This window comes from Serinus canaria, chromosome 13, assembly GCF_022539315.1.
Source record: "Serinus canaria isolate serCan28SL12 chromosome 13, serCan2020, whole genome shotgun sequence".
Classification (NCBI taxonomy): Eukaryota; Metazoa; Chordata; class Aves; order Passeriformes; family Fringillidae; genus Serinus; species Serinus canaria.
Window position 1 is genome coordinate 6,909,354 of NC_066327.1, and position 21,484 is coordinate 6,930,837.

At 36.8% G+C, this 21,484-nt stretch overlaps 1 protein-coding gene across 1 annotated transcript in view; it reads left to right on the top strand.

Annotated features, from left to right (window-relative positions):
- GABRB2 (gamma-aminobutyric acid type A receptor subunit beta2) overlaps positions 1-21,484 on the top strand; it is a 138,976-nt gene that overhangs the window by 25,215 nt on the left and 92,277 nt on the right. The window contains exon 4 of the mRNA XM_030229235.2: positions 18,277-18,497. Within this exon, the coding sequence (XP_030085095.1) occupies positions 18,277-18,497 (221 nt within the window). The remainder of the gene's footprint in view (positions 1-18,276; positions 18,498-21,484) is intronic.

The following is a 21,484-nucleotide window of genomic DNA, read 5'->3' on the forward strand; positions in this document are numbered from 1 at the left end:
TGTCCTCTGTGGCCCTGGAATGCCTGATGGGTTTCCATTTTCGTATGAAGAGTCTTTTAAACTACCTTTAAATATGGAATAAGTGCTTCAGTCTTCAACAGCACTGTGCAGCTGTTGCTCTCCCTGCTTGCCTGTGCTCTGTGTGTGTCAGGATGGCTCTGGATGAGCTGACACTGGCTGCAGTTGCCCTTTCTACCTAGTACTGCTTAGTAAGATCCAGGGGCAGGCACCAAGGCAATCACCCACCAGCCCTGCCATCACATTCTCTCTTCTTTTGCACTGAGCTTCCCCACAGGCCATCCCAAAATCTCCATCCACCTAAAGAAATTGGAAAACATTTTTGAAGGTACAGCTCCTTCATGGACCTGTGAAACCTCACTCCAGTCATCTGCTTTGCCCTTAGGTGAAGAAGGGTTGCAGGACCTTTTCAAGGATCTTTCAAGGGTTCAAGGATGTTTTCACTCCTTTTCAAGGAGTTCATCATAAAATTCAAAACCCAAACATTTTTAATGTAGTGATAGAGTCATGCTTCTGAGACTGAACAAATCTGAATTATGAGTGTTTTGAGGCTCCTCCTGTGCAGGAGTGAGGAATAAACAACTTGAAGGCAAGAGCAATCTCCTTTGTTTAGATAGTGAAGTCCTGAAAATATGATGTCTCCATGCCCTCTTTTTGGCATCTGGAATACCTCATTTGGAAGGCGGAAAGGATGCACACTCTTCATGCTGCTGGTATAAAACACATCCAGGTTTTTATGTGCTAGCAAGTGGTTGCAAAGCCCAGTAGGAAGGTGTACCTTTCCTGTAAGGTTCAATATTTCTCCATTTTGTTTCAAGATGTTCTGCTAAGCTGTACTATAAGGTAGGGTAAGTCTTAGTTTCTCTATGCACCAAATGGCCATAAAAATGTAAATCTAATGTTATTTAGGACTTGGCTGATGTTTATGTGCTGGGATTAAATGGTGCAAATGCTGCAGGTTCTGTAGGTGGTCAGTTCAAATGCTGCAATTTTAGAGCAGCACTTTTGGTCATCTGTTGCTGTGTCACAATAGCAGGGATCAGATCAAATGATGGAATCAACGTACCCTACTCAGTGTAGTAGAAATGCCATTTGTACTAGAATATTATCATTGGAATAATGTCCCTTGCTTTGCAAGTGCTTAGCTGTGCCTTGGCATTTAATAGCAGCAGGAGACCATTATCCTCTAACAATGCACTATTTCATTGACATTATCTTTTAAGTAACACATATTGCACAAAGAAATTTTCAGGTGTGTTTCCTTCTATACAGAAGACAAAGTGTTTAAGGTAGTTCATGCAGCTAATTTCTGCTGATCTGCTTTTCCCCTTCATTGGGATACGTTTGTGTTAAGATTTTCTTAAGGTATTAACAAATGAAGAAGGAAATTTTTTATGATGCTTTTAGAGGAGTGTGTGTGGGATCTTAAGGCTTTAATTAGAAATCCAGGCAGCTAACCTTCTACTGTTTTGAAAGCTGCATTATGATATGTGGTTGTCTGGTTCTGTTGGTCCTTTTCTGTTTTGGTTTTTTTCTTGGATTTCAGCCTCAGTAACCACCAGGCTTCTGGCACAGATGTCACCCCTTACTGCATCAGGTCCCAAGTTGTGCCATGTCTTATGATACCACCCTTCCACTTTCTGCAGTCATTTTCTTGCCTATTTATTTCTCTTTTTTGTGAAACCTAAAGTGATCCCTGAAAAATCTACTAGATTTGGAAATCTGAAAGAAAAAAAGAGAGAATAAACTTCTCAGCCTGTTCTATGGCTGAAACGTTATTTGTATCTGGAGATCTCTGTAGAATGACCCATATTCTCAAACCCCACAATTTGTGCTCATCTATTCCTGTATTTGCCTTGCTGCAATTTTCATCCTTGAATGTGCAGATATGTAGATTATTTTTGTGGAACTAATATTGCTCATGTCCTGTCACTATGGAGTTTTTCCCAGATGTGGGGTACCCTTAGCTAGTGGCAGATAACTTTGCTTGGCATAACAAAATGATGTCTTTAAAGAATAGCCATGCAGAACAAGAGGTGCAATAGATGCAGAAAAATCCACCCGTGACAGATGGGAAAAAGTCTATCAATTGGAGGTACCAAAGTGATGTCTTAAACCTTTATGTCTGTGTTTAAGCTTGTTGTTCATGTGTAGCAATGGCACCTCTTGGTTTTAGCTGTGTAATTCGGTTCTTCATCAGACAGATAACAGGGTGAAGGTTTTAGGTGATTTAACTGACATTTTGAAACTTACTGTTTAAGATTCTTTGGATTGTTGCTGTTCCAGACTTTGTATTCTGTGCTGTAGTCTGGAAAATTTCCTCAGTTTTCTCATACCAATTTTGCATCTGTAATGTGCAGTATGTGGATATTGTGATCTAGGTTTCAATAACCTTTTCAGTTAGAGTAAGATATATTCATTGAAATCCCATTTTACAGGAAGACAGAAGAAAAAGACAAATTATATAGGCCAATAGATCATTGCAAGAAGAAAATAAAAATCCAAATATGAACAGCTAATTAAAATGAAAGCATAGAAGCATCCAAACATCAGTCTCTAACCCCTATTAACTGTTAATAAAATATTGAAAATTGTCTATTTTATTGAAATTATCAACAAACCCTTCCACATGTGACATGATTAACTTATATTGCTATGCAGTAGAGATGTTTATAAAATATCTGTGAGTGATTGAGAGGGACCTGGAGGAGGATGGCCTGTGAAGAGACAGCAGCACTCAGGTGTATATCTTAAACCAAAAGATTCCCAGGCGACTTAAGAGGTGCTTTCCAGCATTATTGGCTGCAGATACAATTTGGATTTGACCTGTGGATTTGGATCTGGCTTTCAGCATGATTACTGCTGCCACCAGAATGGACAGGCACTTACTCTGCTGCTAAAGACAACAACAACCCCCCTGTGTCTTGTTCTGCTCTCCCCACTCCTGCAGCAGGGCTGGTGCTGCACTGCCTGGAAATCACCTGCTCATGTCAAAGAGAGCTCTTGGCTGCATAATCCAAGTGCTGGCCCATTTGCTCTGAACAAAACCATCCCCTCTATGGTACCTGCATTTTCCATGATAGAGTATGAGGAAAACAATGAAAAGGAATTCATCTGTGTGTTTTTGATCTGCTACTTTAAGTATTTAGCTGTATGTGAAAATGTTCACTTAATAGATTTCAAGTCATGTGCACCCATGCAAGTGTGGATAAGATCATTGGCTTTCCTGTCAATTCTTGTTGAGAAGTAGGAGAGGAGATTTAAAAATAGGATTTCTTTGGGGTTGGTGCACCAAGGTGTGGTAACCTCACCACGAGCCGCATGCACTTAGATGCCACCTATTGTTTCACACTTTCTGTTGAGCTCACCTTAGGAAGTTGATTACTATTTAGTGATGTTATAAAGTGATCTTAAAACTGCACATTAATAGAATTTATATGATCTACAATGCTTCTGATAATGCCCTCAGATGTTGAGGTAGAACTTTAGGACACAAGTCACTGAAGTTCAGGAGAAAATAACAAGTTTAGATTTTTTTTTTCTTCTTTCTTATTTTATTTCCTTTTCTCTTTTTGATTAGGAATGGCAATTGGAATAATTCACTGCTGATTGTATGATGGCATATTGTCCTAAGCAGAACATTTTCCATAAACATTTGTTCCATAAGTAATTTTAACTTATGTCAAATACTTATGAATCATCCTCTTATCACTTACAAAAAAGAACTTATAGTCTTCCATCTGTTTCTCCTTAATTTTCAGCTTTATTATACAAGCAATTACAATTTTCATCTTCTAAAAAATTCACTACACAGTTCATTTCCGACAGAAGGTAAATGAATAAAAATTTGTTTTCTTTAGTATTAGCTTGTCTGTTTTCTATGCTTGGCTGGCAGCCCAGAATATTGGATTTCAATATTCAGGTTTTAAAATGTGACTTTTAATGTTAATAATAGATAATATGTGTGGATATGGTGTAAGTTATCCAGTGGTTAAAATCTGAATCCTCTTTTACCCATTCTTTTTTTTTTTTTTGCTTTTTTTTTTTTTTTTTTTTTTTTGTTTTCTGGTTATTTCTAAGCAGAATAGTTAATTATACTGAACTAATATGAATGTTAAAAATTGCTATTGTGCTACAAATAAGCATGAAGTAATTAATAGACTGAGGTTTCCCTATTAAATAGGAATTTCCTGCGAGATTGTGCTGTTCTTGAACATAGAAATTAAGAAATAACTTATAAATAGCAGCTTTTCCCAGCTCACTCCCTGCAGTTGTTGTATTGTCATGTTCTAAAGGCATGAGAACCCATCTGTTGTGGTACTAAAGGGTCATGATATCCTTAAGAGTGATACTCGGTAATTTAGTACTTGTGTTTTGTTCTTCATCTGGGTAGAAGAGGAGGTTAAATTTTAAATACGTGATGTGGTCATAAAAGTTGAGGTCTGTGATATGGAGAGGTACATTTCTGATTAAATCGTCCAAAGACTTATTTACAGTTTTACGTTTTTGTATAGCAGAGTGCAGAGAGAATTTTTTTCTTGCTATGAAAAATTAAAGAAGTTCAGGGCCATGTAGTTTTTTTTGATTTTTTTATTTCCATTTGACTCAAAGGAATCACACTTAGTAAGGATTTAGAATAAACAGACTAGGGAATAAAAACTGTATTTTCTGTTTATTTAACTGATTAATGGGTACATTTTTTACAAAGTATGATAGCAATGTAAATTAAAAAAAGCAAATGAAATAAAGTACAAAAAGGCTTTTCTTGCACCCTGATCTAGATGAAGATAAGGATGAAGATAAAACCTAAGAATCAAGCAGAATCTAATGAAGAATCCATTTTTAAGTGGCTCACATGTATCTCCAGTTCTGAGAAGCTCAGAGTTGTCACTGTCTGCATCAAAAATCCATGGAAGTTTTGTTTGGGTGTTTTTTCCAAAGCCTCATTCTGAAGTGAATCCATTATTTCACTAGGTGCAGGATTAGCAGACATGTGAACCTTCTTGCCTAAAATATCTGATCCTGCATGAAACTGTAAGAGGAATCTGGTTTTGCCTGTCAGTTTACTGGTTTGTATTGTTTGGTACCAGGGGTTTTTTGGTTTTTTGGGGTTTTTTTGGTTGTTTTTTTTTGTTGTTGTTGTTTTTTTTGTTTGTTTGTTTTGGGGTTTTTTTTGGGTTTGTTGTTTTTTTGGGTTTTTTTGAGACTCTTCACAGTATTGGTTTGATAGAGTGCTCCTTTGTAAAACCCTAAATGATATGTTTAGTTTTAAGCACTGAATATTTTGCTCAGGAAAGGTGCTTTTATTTTATAGGTGGTGCTATTATTAGGTGCTTTTCTATTATCAAGGTACTATTGACTCTATTTACTTTCTGTTTGTGCAGATTTTGCTATAATTAATTTTAGGTATTTTTTTTCTATTTAATCTAAAGAGTCTTTAATTCTCCCAGGCTCAGAGAGCATCTCCAGCTGTAAATATTCCTTGCTGAATAGCTGAAAGAAGCAGACACTAAATTCATGTTTCAGTGAGTTCCTAAATAATTGTGTGTGAGATGGCATGCATTCCAAGTGTAATTGGTTAATTGTGAGCTGCTGTAGATAATCATGTTATGCCGTAGGCCAGCTGAGGTCTAGCTTGACTTTTTGAACACTGCAGAGATGAGGAGATAATTTGAGAGGAGTACTTAATTGTAATATTTGGTGACATTAATCACAAGTTGTCTAATACAAGAAATGAAGCAATTAATTTAGGGTGTGCTTGTCTCAAAGTGCTCATGGAACAGCCCAGGTTGGGAAGGACCTCCAAAGATCATAGATACTTGCTTATATTCTCTGTTCTTCCCTTTTCACACCCACTGAGAGGAAAAAAACCCAAAAAAACCACCACCAAACAAACAAAAAACCTGCCAAATTGGGCACCAGTTTTGTAGATAAGACCATGAAGTCTGGGCAATATTTTCATTAGTGAAATCATGCTAATGCAACATCCTGCAGTGTTCAGGAGGAGACCCTGGTAAAGGTAATGAAGAAATGTTTCATGGAGTAACACAACAAAAACCAGCAGTAAAAAACTTGCATTGATCTAGAGCAGAACTTCAAGTTAAATTCAAATGGGGACAATAAATGAGCTACTTGGAGTAGAATCAATAAAGATATTTTTGGGAGGAGTGTGTAAGTGCTGGTTCTGGAATGCTGTTTGGAATGAAAGCCTACTGTTTGAAGATTTTTGGCTAACTTTAGGATTGACTTAGGTACTGGGATAACAGAGCCATGAGAAAACATAAATACCTGTTTATAATAGGAAGATCTATTCAATAGGATTTTAAAAATCTTTTGTGTTTATGATTCAAACTGGTATTTGAAAACATGGGTTATTCTCATAATTGTTTTATATTTTAAGTCAAAACAAAAAATAGTTTCCTAAATGCTAACAATTTTTAGTAATTTTGTTGATTTAATTCACGTCTGTATATCCTCTCTTTGTACTTAACTTGATTTTTAGACTTTTGGGAAGAAAGAAAATTGTTACAAGAATATAACACCGGTACCTTTTTACTAGCATGATTCCTTTTTTTAAGATCTACAACCCTTACCGAATCTACTCTGTATGTTACTTATAATAATGAACTGAGATATAACAATTATTTCAGGAAAGCACTGCAAACAGCCTAGAGAACTGTGGGTAGAATTCCAAGATACCAATCTCATTTGCCAAACAAAGTTTCTGATAAATTTATACCTTTAATTTAAACACCCTTAGGTATGGAACTCTTGTCTCAAAATAATTGTACAGCTATTCTCTGTTCCTCGAGAACAGGGCAGAGCATGTGGGGCAGCACTTACCAATTTACTTCTTAAAAATTATTCTGAGCTGTGTTTCCTTTCTTTTCTATTTTTTTCCACAACAAAGTAGGTTTCAAGCTTCCTAGTGGTTGGTTATGGTTTAGTGGAAACAACATTAAAAAACCCCAAGCCTTACCTATAAAAACAGAGAAGGGTTTCCTATCCATGGTGCTGCTATCAAATCTGGGTTCTGTTGTGTTTGCTTATAAATGTGGATCTGAATGCTTCCTCATTTTCCCTGTGACTTTCTGGGAAAGATGGTGATCAGAATTCAAGAACAGAGTGTTGGTAAGCAAAGCCTGGTAGGTAAAAAAAGTGTAGTGTGTCATGCTGGGATGACAGAGCTTACTTTCTTTCTTGCTTACTTAATGGGAGGGAGGAAAATGAGGAAGAGATAACTGACTCCTGTGAAACAGCCTTTCTGACAAGTGCATTACTGAGGAACTCACTTTTAAAATTAAACAAAATGATTCTTAATGAGAAAGTTTTATAGAGCTTCTGCTTCCTTTGGAAGTGATGGAGAATGCATCTCAAAGTTTCTTTAAAAAAAATCCTAAATTTCTAGTAGTCTGTAGCAACATAAGAATATGTTGTAAAGCACTTTGGTGACTCCTGAGACAGGAAGCATGCTGTTATCTTAGGAGAATAGATGTGTCATCAATCAAAGCAGTGAACTGCTGTATAAGTGCATTTCATGCATGAATTAACCAGCTGCTAGCCAGTAGATACCAAATCAATGTGTGCTGCTTCCCAGCTAATATGGAATGTGCTCAAGCAGAAATACTATACCCAGCGCATGAGGTCATGGCTACAAATATATGAGCTACTGGAGGTTTTCTTGTCTAGCACCTGCTAAAGCCCTGCACTAATTTACTATGGTCTAATAATTTGAGAGAAAAAGCAAAGCGATTCAGGTAATGTCTTTTTGAACCTGTTATGAATAACATATTTAACAAAATCTTTATTGTGAAGGTAGAAAATCCAGTGTTACAAATTCATTAGGACTGATGAAGCTGCCAGGAGATGAGTCATTGTTTTCATGACTATCTCAGTGGAGTCATAACAGAGCTTTTTTGATTATTTTTTGTGTCTTTGTATGTTTGATTTGGTTTTTTTTTTTTAGTTTCTCTCCAAATTTCTTATAGTAGGACTGCAAAATATGTTTGATATCTTCTGACCATTGCAGGGAAAGGGAAATAATGGTTCTGTCATAAATAGGGATTGAAACTCTTTTGCCAGGTCATCTTGTGGATGAAAACTTGTTTTGTGTAAGCTTTAAGGAATGTTTGATTAGTTTCTCCTGCACATTTAGTCTTTGTTTCTGATCCATGGATTAGTTGGTTTCCATACCTTTATCAAATTTTTGAGAGTTTTTAATGGAAGAATTGACAGGTTTTAAGTTGGAATATGTCCTTAGACTTCTTTATAACAGAGCTCATTGTTGTGGTTAATTTTGATTTATTTCCAAATATATAAAGTTGTGAGAATGATAATCCAATTCTACATGTCAAAAAGGAACCAAACGCATTGCATTCTTTTACCTGTGAAAAAATGACTACTGCTTTTGGAAGCTCTGGTTTAGTGTTCCTTCAGCTGTGAAGAAAAAGCAAAACACTTTCTCAAGGGGTTCTGAAGTGTTCATAGAGTTCTGATTCTTAGGCATTTCATTTTCCAGAAATTTCAATGAATGTCAAGTGTGTGAAGTAGAGAGAAGGCAGGAAAGATTGTCTCCAGCCTGCTGGTTTGGATGTCCAGATGGAAGGAATGATGTCAAGCTGAGTCCCAGCAGGTTGTGTAAATGCCTTCCAGTAAGAGTAGCTGGAGGGAACTGCTGTGGAAGATGAAAGTTTGCTCTGTACAGGATCTTAAAATTGCTTAAAACCCATCCATGTGGCTGCCAAGTCAAATACATTTAAAGTACAATTATAATGAAGCAGCTTAGTTTAAAATGTGATCTGTGTTTCCTGAATCATTTCCTGATGCACTTATATGGGCATTTGCTAGAAGGGCTAAAAAGCATGGAAGCAGTAATATATTTATTGTCACTTCCCCAACAAGCAGTCTGACCAGGGGTGGGGGGGAGAGTATGGCATCCTTATTTATCCTTATTTTGTTAAAACAGGCTGGATTTGTATTAATGCCAAGTAAAAAAACCACTTTCCTTGCCATTTCCATTAACCATATCCTTTCCTTGGAAAAAGGTTCCCTTGGGTCTTGTTCTTGACCTTTCCAGCTGTAAGAGCAGTTACTTCCACTCACTCCCTGAAATACAAGGCTGACTTGAACCCTGGAAGAAATAGTGAACCACAAAGGAGGTGACAAATTTTGAAGGTGGAGATGAGGTATTTAATCAGACACAAATAAAGAAACCCATTTGGTAGTAAAGGATGCCAAATTTATTTTTTACTTTTTGATTCTTGGAGTATATTTCTGAACTGATAGTACAAGTGTAGAGACATTGTTAGCTCTTGATGAAAAGATACTTTCAGTCTGATAAAATATAATAAGGATTTTTTACCAAGTATCTATTAACAGTGTTGAAAGTGGGAATAAGTTATTTAATTGCATATCAAGTTCTTTGGTACAGAAGGAAACCTTGAAGATTATCAGAGAGAACAAAAAAAGGCAAAAATCATTTACTGTATAAGAACAGGGAATATTTTTATGAGAAATTGTTGGTGCCAGTTGAAGCATATAGGAAATAGTGAACAATGGCTGCATTCAAAACCTCAGTGGTAACTGAATCCTGTTGATTTCTAAGTGTCTCAAATAGTAGTGAGATTAAAGAGTGGAGGCAATTGCTGAGAAAATGACACAAAAAGACTGAAATAATAATACACTAAACAGAACAGATAAAAGTGGTGGTGTGCAGTGGCTCTAAAAATCAGACAATGGTGATTTTGAATCAAACTGAAATGAAGTTGCAGTCACTGCTAGATTAGGGTGACCATCCTGATTTTTCCTTTTTGAAAGATAGGGAGCTTCTTTCTAAATGCAAGTAGCAGTTTCATTGCTATTAAAGTTTTGTTCTAATCCCTTTCCAAGAGGTTTGAAAGCCCTGGGCAACTTGGTCTGACCTCACAGTAGATCTTGCTTTGAGTGTGAGGTTGAACTGGAGGAAAATACACCTTTGTGACAGAGGCACTTGTAATGAAATTTTTGCTGTGAGATATTACAATAGGTTTTGGCTTCGCTGAGCCAGGAACAATTTAGAGTATTATTAATTACTATTAAAAATGCAATTTTTTTCTCCACCTGTGATTTTTTCGTAGAGCATAATCATAATAATTTTTCTTTCATCTGAATACATCATTTATTCTCCTGCAGTGTCTCAACTAAGTGTATTCTCTTTGCTGAAGTGTTGTGCTGTCATGCAAATTGGACCTTCTACCAGCTTCCACGGGCTTGTCATCACTGAAAGAAATGATATGTATTATAATAAATTGTCATTTTACTTCAGTGCTGCCAGTTCTCTGCAGTGCCTGACATTTTTGAGAGGAAACAGCCTGTCATATCTTGGGCTTCAGGGAGGAGAGCTTTAAAATACAGGGAAAGGTCTAGGTGACATGACACTGTTGGCTTTTTTTTTTGATCCTCACACTCTTCACTGTTCAGATTTCATTAAATCTGCTCACAAGTTGCAGTGTGCCAGAGATGATTGGCTGAGGAGGGGCTGAATCAGGGTGGTTTGTCTGTTCCCACCAGAATGATGTGCCAACAGGGAGGAAGCACTTCAGTTTGCAGTGCAGCCTCTGGCATATTGCACCAAGGCACAGAAACACTTCTGGGGACGTTTCTGGGGATGTCTGTGCTTTCCAGAGCACTTTGCTCCCTTCAAGGTGTCAGTTTGTTACTGCTGGATTAATGAAGCGTTTTAGAGAGCTGGGAGTCAGCAGGGCAGAGGATGAAGGGTTGAGGAATGTGACAGTGTTTAACAGGAGGGAGCTGCTGCTGGTGCTCCTCATGGGACTGGGGAATGGCATGAGAAAACTGCCAGGTCACCCTTGCCTAGAAACACCTCTGCTGCTGTTTCCAAAGTGCATGTGTTTGACAAAGATTTGGAAGAAAAAGAAAAAAAAAAAAACCACAAAAATGCCAAGAAAATCAGCATAAAGATCTACAGTGGTTAGTAGTAGTAGTATGTGAGAAAATGCATGCACGCAGACAGAGGGAGAAGGACTCTGAGCTCATTTAGAAGAAAAATAAAACAATAAATATAATCAAATATCATGCACAGACCTGGCTGGTTTTGTCCTGTAAATTTGTGTGAAGTATCAGCAGCTTTTAGAGACTGTAATAAGCTAAAGAAATAAATTAGTCTGGTTTTGTTTGTTATACTGCACATTATTCAAGGGAATATTATGTATCCCTTTGTTTTTGTAACTCTGCAATGAACTATCCAAAATGTTTTGGATTATTTTATAAATATTTTCCTTCAACTCATGTTCTCTCACTCACTGCCTCTCTTAGATCAGTATTCTCTGTGATTGTTGCTTAATCTGTGTAAACGTTTTTGTTGAAGTGATCTTAAAATATGCTTTAAAATTTAAATTTTTATGAAATATAAATTGATCTAGTTTTAGAAGTGTTACAAATATAAGATAATCATAGCTACTTTGACAAAAGCGTGTAATAGCTGAGCCTGTATCTTGCTGAAGGATACTCCAAGTCAGAAGGGAAAATGTGACTGTGTTCAGTGTCAAGGAACACCACAGAAACCAATTAGTTCATTAATTAATAATTTATTTATGTATCCAACTCTTTGTTTAGGGCAACACTGAAAAAAGCACCCTGATTTTGTCCACCTTCCCAGTGCTATTATAACAGGGGTTTATTAACTGTTGGTTACCCACAATTCCAGTTAAATTTTGAAAAAGTTATGGGACTGTCCAGCTTGATTAGGAATTTCACTCTGATGCCTCCTAAAAATCTGGCTTGATACTTTGAGCTTCTCTACTCTCTCCTTAATTGTTATCATTAAAATGAAGGTGATGTTCAGTAACTGCATCATGCCATAAGTGTCCTTGAAAAATATTGCAAAATATTTATCTTGAAAATAAGTGTTAGGAGCTTTAGATTAACACCTGTTAGTGGTAATTTAGTGAGTTTTTCAGAAGCTAATTGCAATGATCTGGAGCAGCAATAACTTGCAGTTCTTTCAGTCTCTGAATGAATTCTTAAGGCTTTGTTAGTGAAGGAACTTAGGAAACTGTAAAGCATAAGGGAAAAGAGCCCTTATTCAAATGTTATGCCAGTTCAGTTATGCATCTGGGTAAAACTTGAATTCTCAGATTTAAGGCAGAGTTCATCTATCAATAGCTCTGTTCTTACCTTGGAATTCCTCCCTCTGTCCCCCTCCCCTCCTAAAAGTATCAGACACTCAGGGCTCTGGTTGTTGTTTCTATTTTTTCACTCTTGAGTCTTTTCTGCAAAACAATATCCTAGGCCACCATCTGCTCACACCAACCTTTCAGCTGGATTTCCAGTTCTTCTTAACCACAGGTTTATTTCCACTCTACTTAATGATTAATATGAATTTTTTGTTCCTTAGTATTTTCAACAAATTCTCTACCATTGTGCAAGGCAGTTATATAATAGGTTAGAATAGAAAGCAATATGAAGGTGATTTATGTTGAAGGTACTTACCTTTCTGAAGATCTGTGGAATTGTGCAATTACATAGGGAGTGATCTGTGAGCTCTGAGAAAACTTGAGATACACACAAAGTAAAGAAAACTTTGAAATTCAAATATAAATAAACTTTTTGATGTTTTGTGTGGCCTAAAATATTTTCTTTTACTTCAAAGGCACAACTAAATAATAATTTTGTCTGAGGCAGAAAACTGCTGTTTTCAAAACTTCTTTTAAGTGAGAACAGTTGCATTTATTCATTGTACTCTGAATTTGCTTTATTCATCTGAGACTCCTGCAGTGCTGTATCAGGATGATGAGATCCTTTAGAAGAGAGCAGTCTCAGGATCTCAGACATGTGACTCTCTGAACCAAGCAGCAGTTAGATTACACTTTTCACTCCAGGTTCATTTTAATCAATCTTCCTCCTATTATCAGGAGACAGCAAGGCAGAGAGAGCTGGAGCAGCTGTGGCAGGAGCTCCTTGCTTGCAGTGATGAGCAGGTTGCTGGCTCAGGAGAAGTGCCCTGTCATGCTTCAGCCTGGTGACCTGTCAGAAATGAAAATCAAGTGTCACAGAGTCTTGCTCAGCTAATTAAGGTTACAGGGCACTTATTAGCCAGAACTGCTTTATTTCACTTCAGTGCATGAATCCTTTGCAGTGTGAAGCTGTGCCATTACCTAAATCACCATGGAGAAGCATAAATATAAATATAAATATTATATATTTATAAATATTGGCTGCCCTCAGGAGACACAGATTCATGCTCTTGATGCTGAAAACCTACAGTCTCTTATTTCAGATTTCATTTATCAGGGTCAGAACTCTCCAGCTGAGGAATCAAGCTCTGCTGACACTCCTTTGGCTTTTATACCCAAGTCTCTTGCTTGATTCTGTAACACTGCTTTTCTGAGAGCTGTGCTGGGAGGTAAGCAGCCCATCTTGGTTGCTTTGCTCAGCTGACAAATGAGAATGCTGATGAACAATTCCAGGAGAGTTGCAGCAAAATAAATGGTAAACTTGGTGTTGGGACCTTCCTTTTGGAAAGATCATGAATTTGTGAAGATGTAATTCCCATCAAGGAGAAATCCCCTAGTAAGATTTAGGAGACTCAGTCAATTACAAGTGTTTCACAGATTTAAAGCCAGCTTGGGAAGTTGGATTTGATGGAGAGAATTCAGCTTGAATTCTGTGTAAGGTTCCTAATGTCATTGTTTGTGGCTTTTTTATTTCTTTTGAAGACTTATTTTTAACAATTATTTCAAAGTAAAGATTTACAGGATGTGAAAAATACTTGTTTTGAAAGGGCATATGACTATTTTGGCATTTCTTTGGTATCATCCATTCCTTCAATCATTCTTTCTATTTTTATGTGTCACGTTGTGCACTTTGTGGTGTCCAGCATTACAAAGACTTTTTACTTATTTTTCTCAATGAGAGAATGAGATAGATAATTTGAATCAAACATGTTGTAGTGGTTGGTTTTAAATAAAAAGAAGATTGAAAGGATTGTCAATCAGCACTTTTAAATGTTATCAACAAACAGTTTTTTGAATGTAATGTTAAATAAATATAGTGCTCAGGCAAAATCTTCAGCTTCAAGCATTTTCAGAAGGAAATTATTTTGTTTTAAAATAGCCATATGTGGAAATGCAAATTATTAGTAACCAGGAATGTGATGAGGAGTGGACTTAAGCCAAACCACAAATGAGTTCTCCATTCATTACTGCAGAGCAATGATTAACAGCTTCTTCAACTTCACTCTATCTTATACTTGTTTACATTATTATATACATTAGATATTGTATATTTCTTCTGCTTATTTTTTCTCCTCTGAAGCTTCCTACCTTTATTGCTTCAGTGTTTCAGTAGCTGTTTTCTACCCCTGCTAATACAAGTGTTGGTTACAGTTTTAAGCTGCAGTGTGAATCAGTCCTGATTTGTGTAATGCAGAAGAAGGAGCTATATTTTAAATGTGTTTTCTCACATTGGACTTTATTATTATGCTTTGGAAAAATTTACATCTGGTTGAGTCTTTTGCATTAGACACCCACTGTCATTGTGAATATTCATGACCTCTGTTTCCTTTTTTGCCTTGATCCTTTTCCAATATAAAAAGAGAACCAGCAATATGTCAGTTCTTGGCCCATGGGTACGTTTAGCCAAGGCCTGTGTTCTAATCTTTCTAAACTAATAGTAGGCTCAAACTGATTTTTCCCTTTTTTTTTTTTAAAATTTATTTGAGAGCATGAATGAAATGTGAGAATATGAATAAGAATGCCAGGATTCAGATTTGATGCTTTCCTGTCCAGTATCTTCTGTTACATAATTGAAATTGATGGCCATTCACTGACACCATGTCTGTCTGTAATACTTCTATTTATCTAAACACTCAATGTATTTAAAATTATTAAATCCTCAGTGTATTTACACTTCCAGCAGCTAAAATGTTTGCAGGCAACCACTGCACAGAGTTAATGTGCAGAATAAAAGTTACTCGTGAATATGCTAATACTAATGAAACTGTTTGATACTTTTTTATTCATATGGAAAATTATGCATAAACAGTAACTTTGTCTTATATTTGCTGCTCTTTTGTTCATTGTATGAAATAAAGAAGAGGCAAAGTGGAAAGGTGAGGTGAGGAAAAGAGCAGATGTATTTTCTTTGATCACAATAGAATAGGGGTCATGATCCATATTCTGATGCCTCCTTTTTTGCTCTGGACAGAACAAAAAAACTTTATTAAATTTAAATCTAGGCAAGCAATGGAATAATAATGAAATAATTAAAAATAATGGAACGTACAAAATTGATAAGATTTACAGAACATATGTTTGCCTCTTTATATTCTAGGTTTTTCTTGCAACTTTGTCAGCACTAATACAATTTTATACAGCTTTTCATGTCCAGGGCAGCTGACGAACCTCTTTATTTCTATGGGAGAAATGTGGCTATGTGGCTGTGATGCAAAAAGTCAGTGCCTTTGCAGTTTGTGTCTGCAGTAGTTTACACTTACACCATCATCAGGAGCTTTGGGCTTGGAGTTCTCTCAGCTCATTAGAATTAGTCCCTTGTGCAAGGAAGGGAAATGAATTTGCTCCTGTTTCCTCTTCAGACTTATGCTGGTTCTAACAGTCCCATCCTGTGAATTTATCAGGATGCTAAACCTTAACAAAATAAAATCATCCTTTACTTCTATTCCTCTACGTCTTTTGTGTGCCCTTCTTCCTTGAGATATTTACATGTTTGTTTCGATATCTATCCCTAGAATAGAGGAGAAGGCCCATATTTAATGTTATAACAGACTTTTTTCTTGTAGTATTCCTATTAGATGAGAGTGTTCTTAATGACTTCATGTAAAGGGTCTTGGGATACTTCAGGGACATTTTTTACCTGCACACCTTTTTTGAATTACTCTTTCATTTGGGATTTTGAACACAGATGCATTTATGTAGCTTGAAATATCTTTGGGGTTTTTAAAAATTATCATTGGAAATAAAAACCTAAATTCAAAGGCTTGTGAGAGTTTTATAACAATTTCCAAGGAGTTCTGTTTTGACCATCAGAAACTCCAGTCACGTCTGAAATACAGGGCCAACAGATGACAAATAATTTTTAGTCAGAACACCAGCTCTTTCTGGAACACAGTGTGTTTGATTTTAAACTCCAGCCTGGTGAGTTGGCTTTTCTTTCAGCAATGCCAGTGCTCCAATTTTACAGTTTTATGTAATTCACTTCTATGCAATGAACCATGTATGTTTAGGGTTTTTCCTCCTCTTCTTTTCCTCTTTTACTGAGGTGTAAAAAGGAAAGCATGTTCTATGCATTTATGCAGTTTATTAATACATGTAGGTTATTCCTTGGAATAGGAATAAAATGCAGCTTAGAGAATCAATTGCTACAGAGCTTTACTTGATGATGTGATATATTAGTAAAATAAAGACTAATAAATTTTCCTACTGGATATTTTCTGATAGCTGGTATGAATCAAATCCTGCAGAAAAGTGAGGAAGCAGAACAGTGAAATTCTTCAGATGTAGGTGGAACGCTCTTGCAAGCTCATCTCCTCCTGACCCTGGGGAGGTGGGGAGAGATTTCAGATCATTAAAACTGATCAGATCATAGAACAGCACCAGGAGAAATCTTTGGTAGTTAAACAACTCTGAAGGCTTATTTGGTGATTGCCTACTTGGATCCCTGCTGAGTGGCTGTTGTGGCACCTGGCCAAAGGTGCTGGGCTTCCAGGCATGGCCAGGGGTGCAGCAAGGGCAGGGGATTGACCTGGGACCAGTGCAGACAGGAGCTCTGGAGGGACAGCAGTACCATCTGTAGTTTGTGTGGGGAAGGAGGAAATGCAGTTCTATTCACAACAGAACATGTATTTTCCCCTGCTTCACTGAAAATTGAAGAGGCATTTTCAAGCCCATGCACATGGGCTCTTCTGGAGAGGGATGAGGCAAAAAATAAGAGCCTTTCCACCACTGAAATGCACATTTCTATAAAAAATATTTTATACTGCTTCTTCTGAGTGCACACTGTTCTGCATAAGAGGCAGGGTGACTTTGTTTCAAGGTTCTGTGTCATTGCTTACGGAATTCTGCTGAAATAGCCATAGTTCTCACAGGCCCTCCCTAGTTCAAGGGTGGCTGTTGTTGTAAAGAGAATAATTACAGCAACCCAATTTCAGTGATTTCCTACTGGGCTATTCAGTAGAACTGCAGAATGAGAAAAAATTATTTTTTTGTTTTCTGAGACGTTCTGGAGAGTGTTCACATGTCAGATATCCTTTTAAATGAGAATGCTTGTAAAATACGCTTGTGGCATATGCTTTTAAAGTAGTTCAGCAGGAAGATAAATTTTTCTTTTCCAGCTGTAATAAAAAATGCTTTAAGTAGGGGACTCTCCTTTACAATATAAAACAGGGAACAAGAACTAATATTGCCATTTATGCCAGTCTTTCTCCACAGGGTTGTTCTGAATATACTATTTGTACTATTTGTAGAGGGTTTTTTAGCATGGGCTAAATATAGTGATTATTCTGCATCTGGATAACAATTTTGACAAAGGTATAACCTTTGTAAATGAATTATTATTTAAAAAAATCAAGAGGTCAGAACATCTCTGAAGCAATGTGCAGTGGTGGTCTGCATCAAGACAACACAAGTCTCATAATACTTGAATAATGACTGAGATGCTAACTGTGCTCTCTGAATTGTCCCCCTGAAGTAACCAGAGTTACTTCATCTGTAAAATTAAGACTAAGTATATGGCTTAGGAACCTTAAAAAATTCCCATTGGTTTCAGTGCCACGGGGAAAGTTAACAGACTTTGAAGAAATTTTAATTTAGGGAAGTCTTTGGGTGGTGACTGCAACTTGAGAGACAGAAGGCTTGATCCAGAGCAACATTGAATACAGCAGAGACCTTGATTTACATTGGGGTCTGTGAATGTTCCTATTTCCTAGAACTCCCAGGCTTGTAAAGTGCTACAGGCTGTGAAATGTCTACAATTTTTAAAATTTCATTCTTAAATATTGAAGTGAGAACTTCCAAGCCATTCATAAAATTTCAATGCCCCCTCTTCTTTGTGCTCTCACTGCCGTTATTAAGCGCATACAAGATGTTCAGTACCATAAAAAGAAATAAATCTACCCATGGAAATTCTGAACAGAAATGTTTGCCTTTAGGAGCAGTCACAATGAATACATATCTATTTGCATTGTCATTTTTTTCCATGTGTATCTTCAATGCACACTTTTTTTTTGTTTTGTTCTGCTCACAGGACTATACCTTGACAATGTACTTCCAGCAAGCGTGGAGGGATAAGAGGCTGTCCTATAATGTAATACCTCTAAACCTTACCCTGGACAACAGAGTAGCTGATCAGCTCTGGGTGCCTGATACCTATTTCCTGAATGACAAGAAGTCATTTGTTCATGGTGTTACTGTGAAGAACAGAATGATTCGTCTGCATCCAGATGGAACAGTCCTCTATGGGCTTAGGTCAGTATGAGCCATTTCTGACTCTTCTGTCTCCTAATTTGAAACCATGATTGAAAAGCTAAAAATAAAAACCATTCCTTGCTCTTTTTTTGTTTGTTTTTTAACGCTTTTAGTTTTATTTCTCTATTTTATATAACTGGTGATATTCCAGAAAAAAAACCCCAACTATTCTAAGCTCGTATTCTAAATCTAAGAATTATGTTTTTATAGAAATTTTTGAGATAAACTGCCATTTTTAGTACAGCTCAGAGACTTGTATTAAGAACAGATAAGACTGTAAATATTATTTGGAATATTCATTCTGGATTAAAAGCCTAGTTTAGAACAGCTTCTTCAAAGGAATTGAAATATGAAATACAAAATGAGGATTAGAGGAGAAAACAGAAAATGTATATGACAGCTGAACTGATAGTTTAACTGATACGCTTTGAAAATGTTTTTGTTTGAATATTAGATTGGTTTGTGTGCTACCCAGATGAATCAGCTTTCTGATTTTCACTGAGATGAGGTGTGACTTGAAATGTTTTACAGCCTGTTGTTGTTCTGTATGACACTATGGAGAGGGGTGACTGGGGAAATCAACAAAAGGGCTTCACTCTTGAGAAGCTCTGAAAACTTGGGAATTGTCTGTTTAGTGATGTCAGCAGGATAAATTATTGCTGAGAAATGGATTTAAAAATATACCTGAAAAAGGTGACTGACAGTGCTGTGTGGGTAGGTAACAAAACAGCAGGAAAGCATTGCCTGGGTTAACAACAGGGAATGCTGCAGAGCTGGGGGTTGTATTTACCAAAGTTTGTTGTGTCCTGTTGTGTTTTCTGGGGGAGCAGTTCAGGATCTGCCACTATGGCTGTGAGCAAGTCTGGAGTTTTTGTGATTGCTCAGTGAACCAACAGATACTTGGTTCCTTGAAATGCAGTTTAAAGTGAAATATAAACCAGCCATGTAACAATATTTATAGTAATGGAGTGAGAGCCAGCCTAACAATGGTTTTGGTGTAGTTTTCAATTTAAGATTCTGAAATCATAATCTTTATTTTTTTCTTCTAGAATAAATCAGGAGTAAATATCAGATTTAATGTCTTCAAAAATGCTAACTTTTTTTGCTATTTGTGGCAAATTTATTATTCTGAATGCTTAAGCATCTGTAATAATTTCTGGTTTTTTAAGAGGTTAGTAAACAGTAAGCAGAGCTCACAAGAAATTATCCATAGAAGAATCAAGTAAAAGAAAGTTTTGTTTTCTGGGAGTTTCTTTTGATGCTCATTTTTTTCTCAAAACCCTCAAAACCTTTCATGAAACATACTTTGTTTAAGGTATTTAGGGTTTTGTTTGTTTCTTTTCTTTGAGCTGAACTGGTGTTGATACTGCGTGATGGTTTGGGTGAAACCTTTCCTCCTTTTCATTCAGTATAAATAGCAAATCAGTTTTACAATCTCTTAGGAGATGCAGTACAGTGAAATAATATCTATTTTTCACTTAAAGCTGTTTAATGTAATTAGAGGAAACATTATTAATACTTTGAGCCTTTATTTCACAGAGTTATTTTCTTCAGTACTTGCAACCCCAATATGTTATCCAAAATGGTTTTAGAATAATTCTAAAATGGGATTTTTTTCTATTGTAGGGCTTGTGCACGGCCCAGAGTTAAAGGTATTTAGACAGCTTTTCTCCTAGGTAAAAAAATTTCACTTTAGGAAATAATTTTCTAGTATTTTGGTGTACCTAAGGATCTCACATTTGAGATGATCAGTTTTTACATCTCTTTTAAGGCTCTACTTGGTGCATTTCCAGAGTGCTCTTTGCCCTGTGAGCTGGCACAGGATGGATGCTGGTTGGTGTTGTGCCCTTGCTCTGTTGCTGTGCTGCAGTGGATTGTACCTGGGGGCAGGGGCAGGGTGAGTGTCACCTGGGGCTGGGGACTGCAGCTGGGGACTGCAGTTGCCTTCTCTGCAGTGGCAGCTGTGTCCTTGGGCAGCACAGAGGTGAAGGACACTCCTGGGTCTTGTTGTTCTGGAGTAGGGACTGTGCAACGTAACAGGTACCTAACAGATGACATGGTGAGAAAACCTTTTCTTACAGCTCCTAATTCTTAATGAACCCAGACAAGTTGTGTGAAATGTAGAATTGATTCCTCAGACTCAGAAAGGCTTTGTGGCTAAAACTGCCTTCACACCCTGGGCTGCATGGGGAAGATGCACCAGTGGAAATACACCAGGGTTATGTCACTGGCCATATTCTGCTTTTGCTTTCCCTGGACCAAGTGGCAATCCATGATCTCATTCTAATATTAAGGTTTTAATTTTATAGCTTTAAGTGGCTTTATCTTTTTCATCTAAATTCAACTCAGACTTATTGTTATTTCAAATGTCCACAGTACTGATAGATTCAATTCTTGCTTATTAGTAATTTCCACATCTTAAAAATGCCTGCTTAGTTGTATTTCTCATATACCTAAAACCCCCTGTACACTATTTATTCTGAAAATCTACTGTTGTTGCTGCATTAATTTACTTTAGCTTGTACTTGCAGTCACATATTCTTACTGTGGGATTCATTTTTCTAAACTGAGATTCCTTTAAGTATCTGTCTGAAATTTTTCACCTCCCCATGCATCTATTTATAAACATCATCACATACACACATATAGAAATGCTGCTGTGAATGGGGTTGCATTTACCTTGATTGCTGTAGCTAAATTCATTGAAGAGCAAGTGATTTTATCAGTACAAATGTAACCATCCCTTTCCTTTGTGTCCCTGCAGTTGAATTTCTATTTCCTCCAGCAAGCAGTGATCCCTTAACGCTGTTCTCTTTGTTTTTGTGAGCAGAACCCATACATGGTGTGCATGTCACATCTGATTAGATTTGCTGTTGGGAAGGTAAATTTCAGGAGGGACTAAGAGGCAGTTTTGTGAACACCTGGATCAGGCTGTTGCTGAAAGAGGGGAGAATAAAGAGAAGGGGCTAATAATAAATGGAGACACC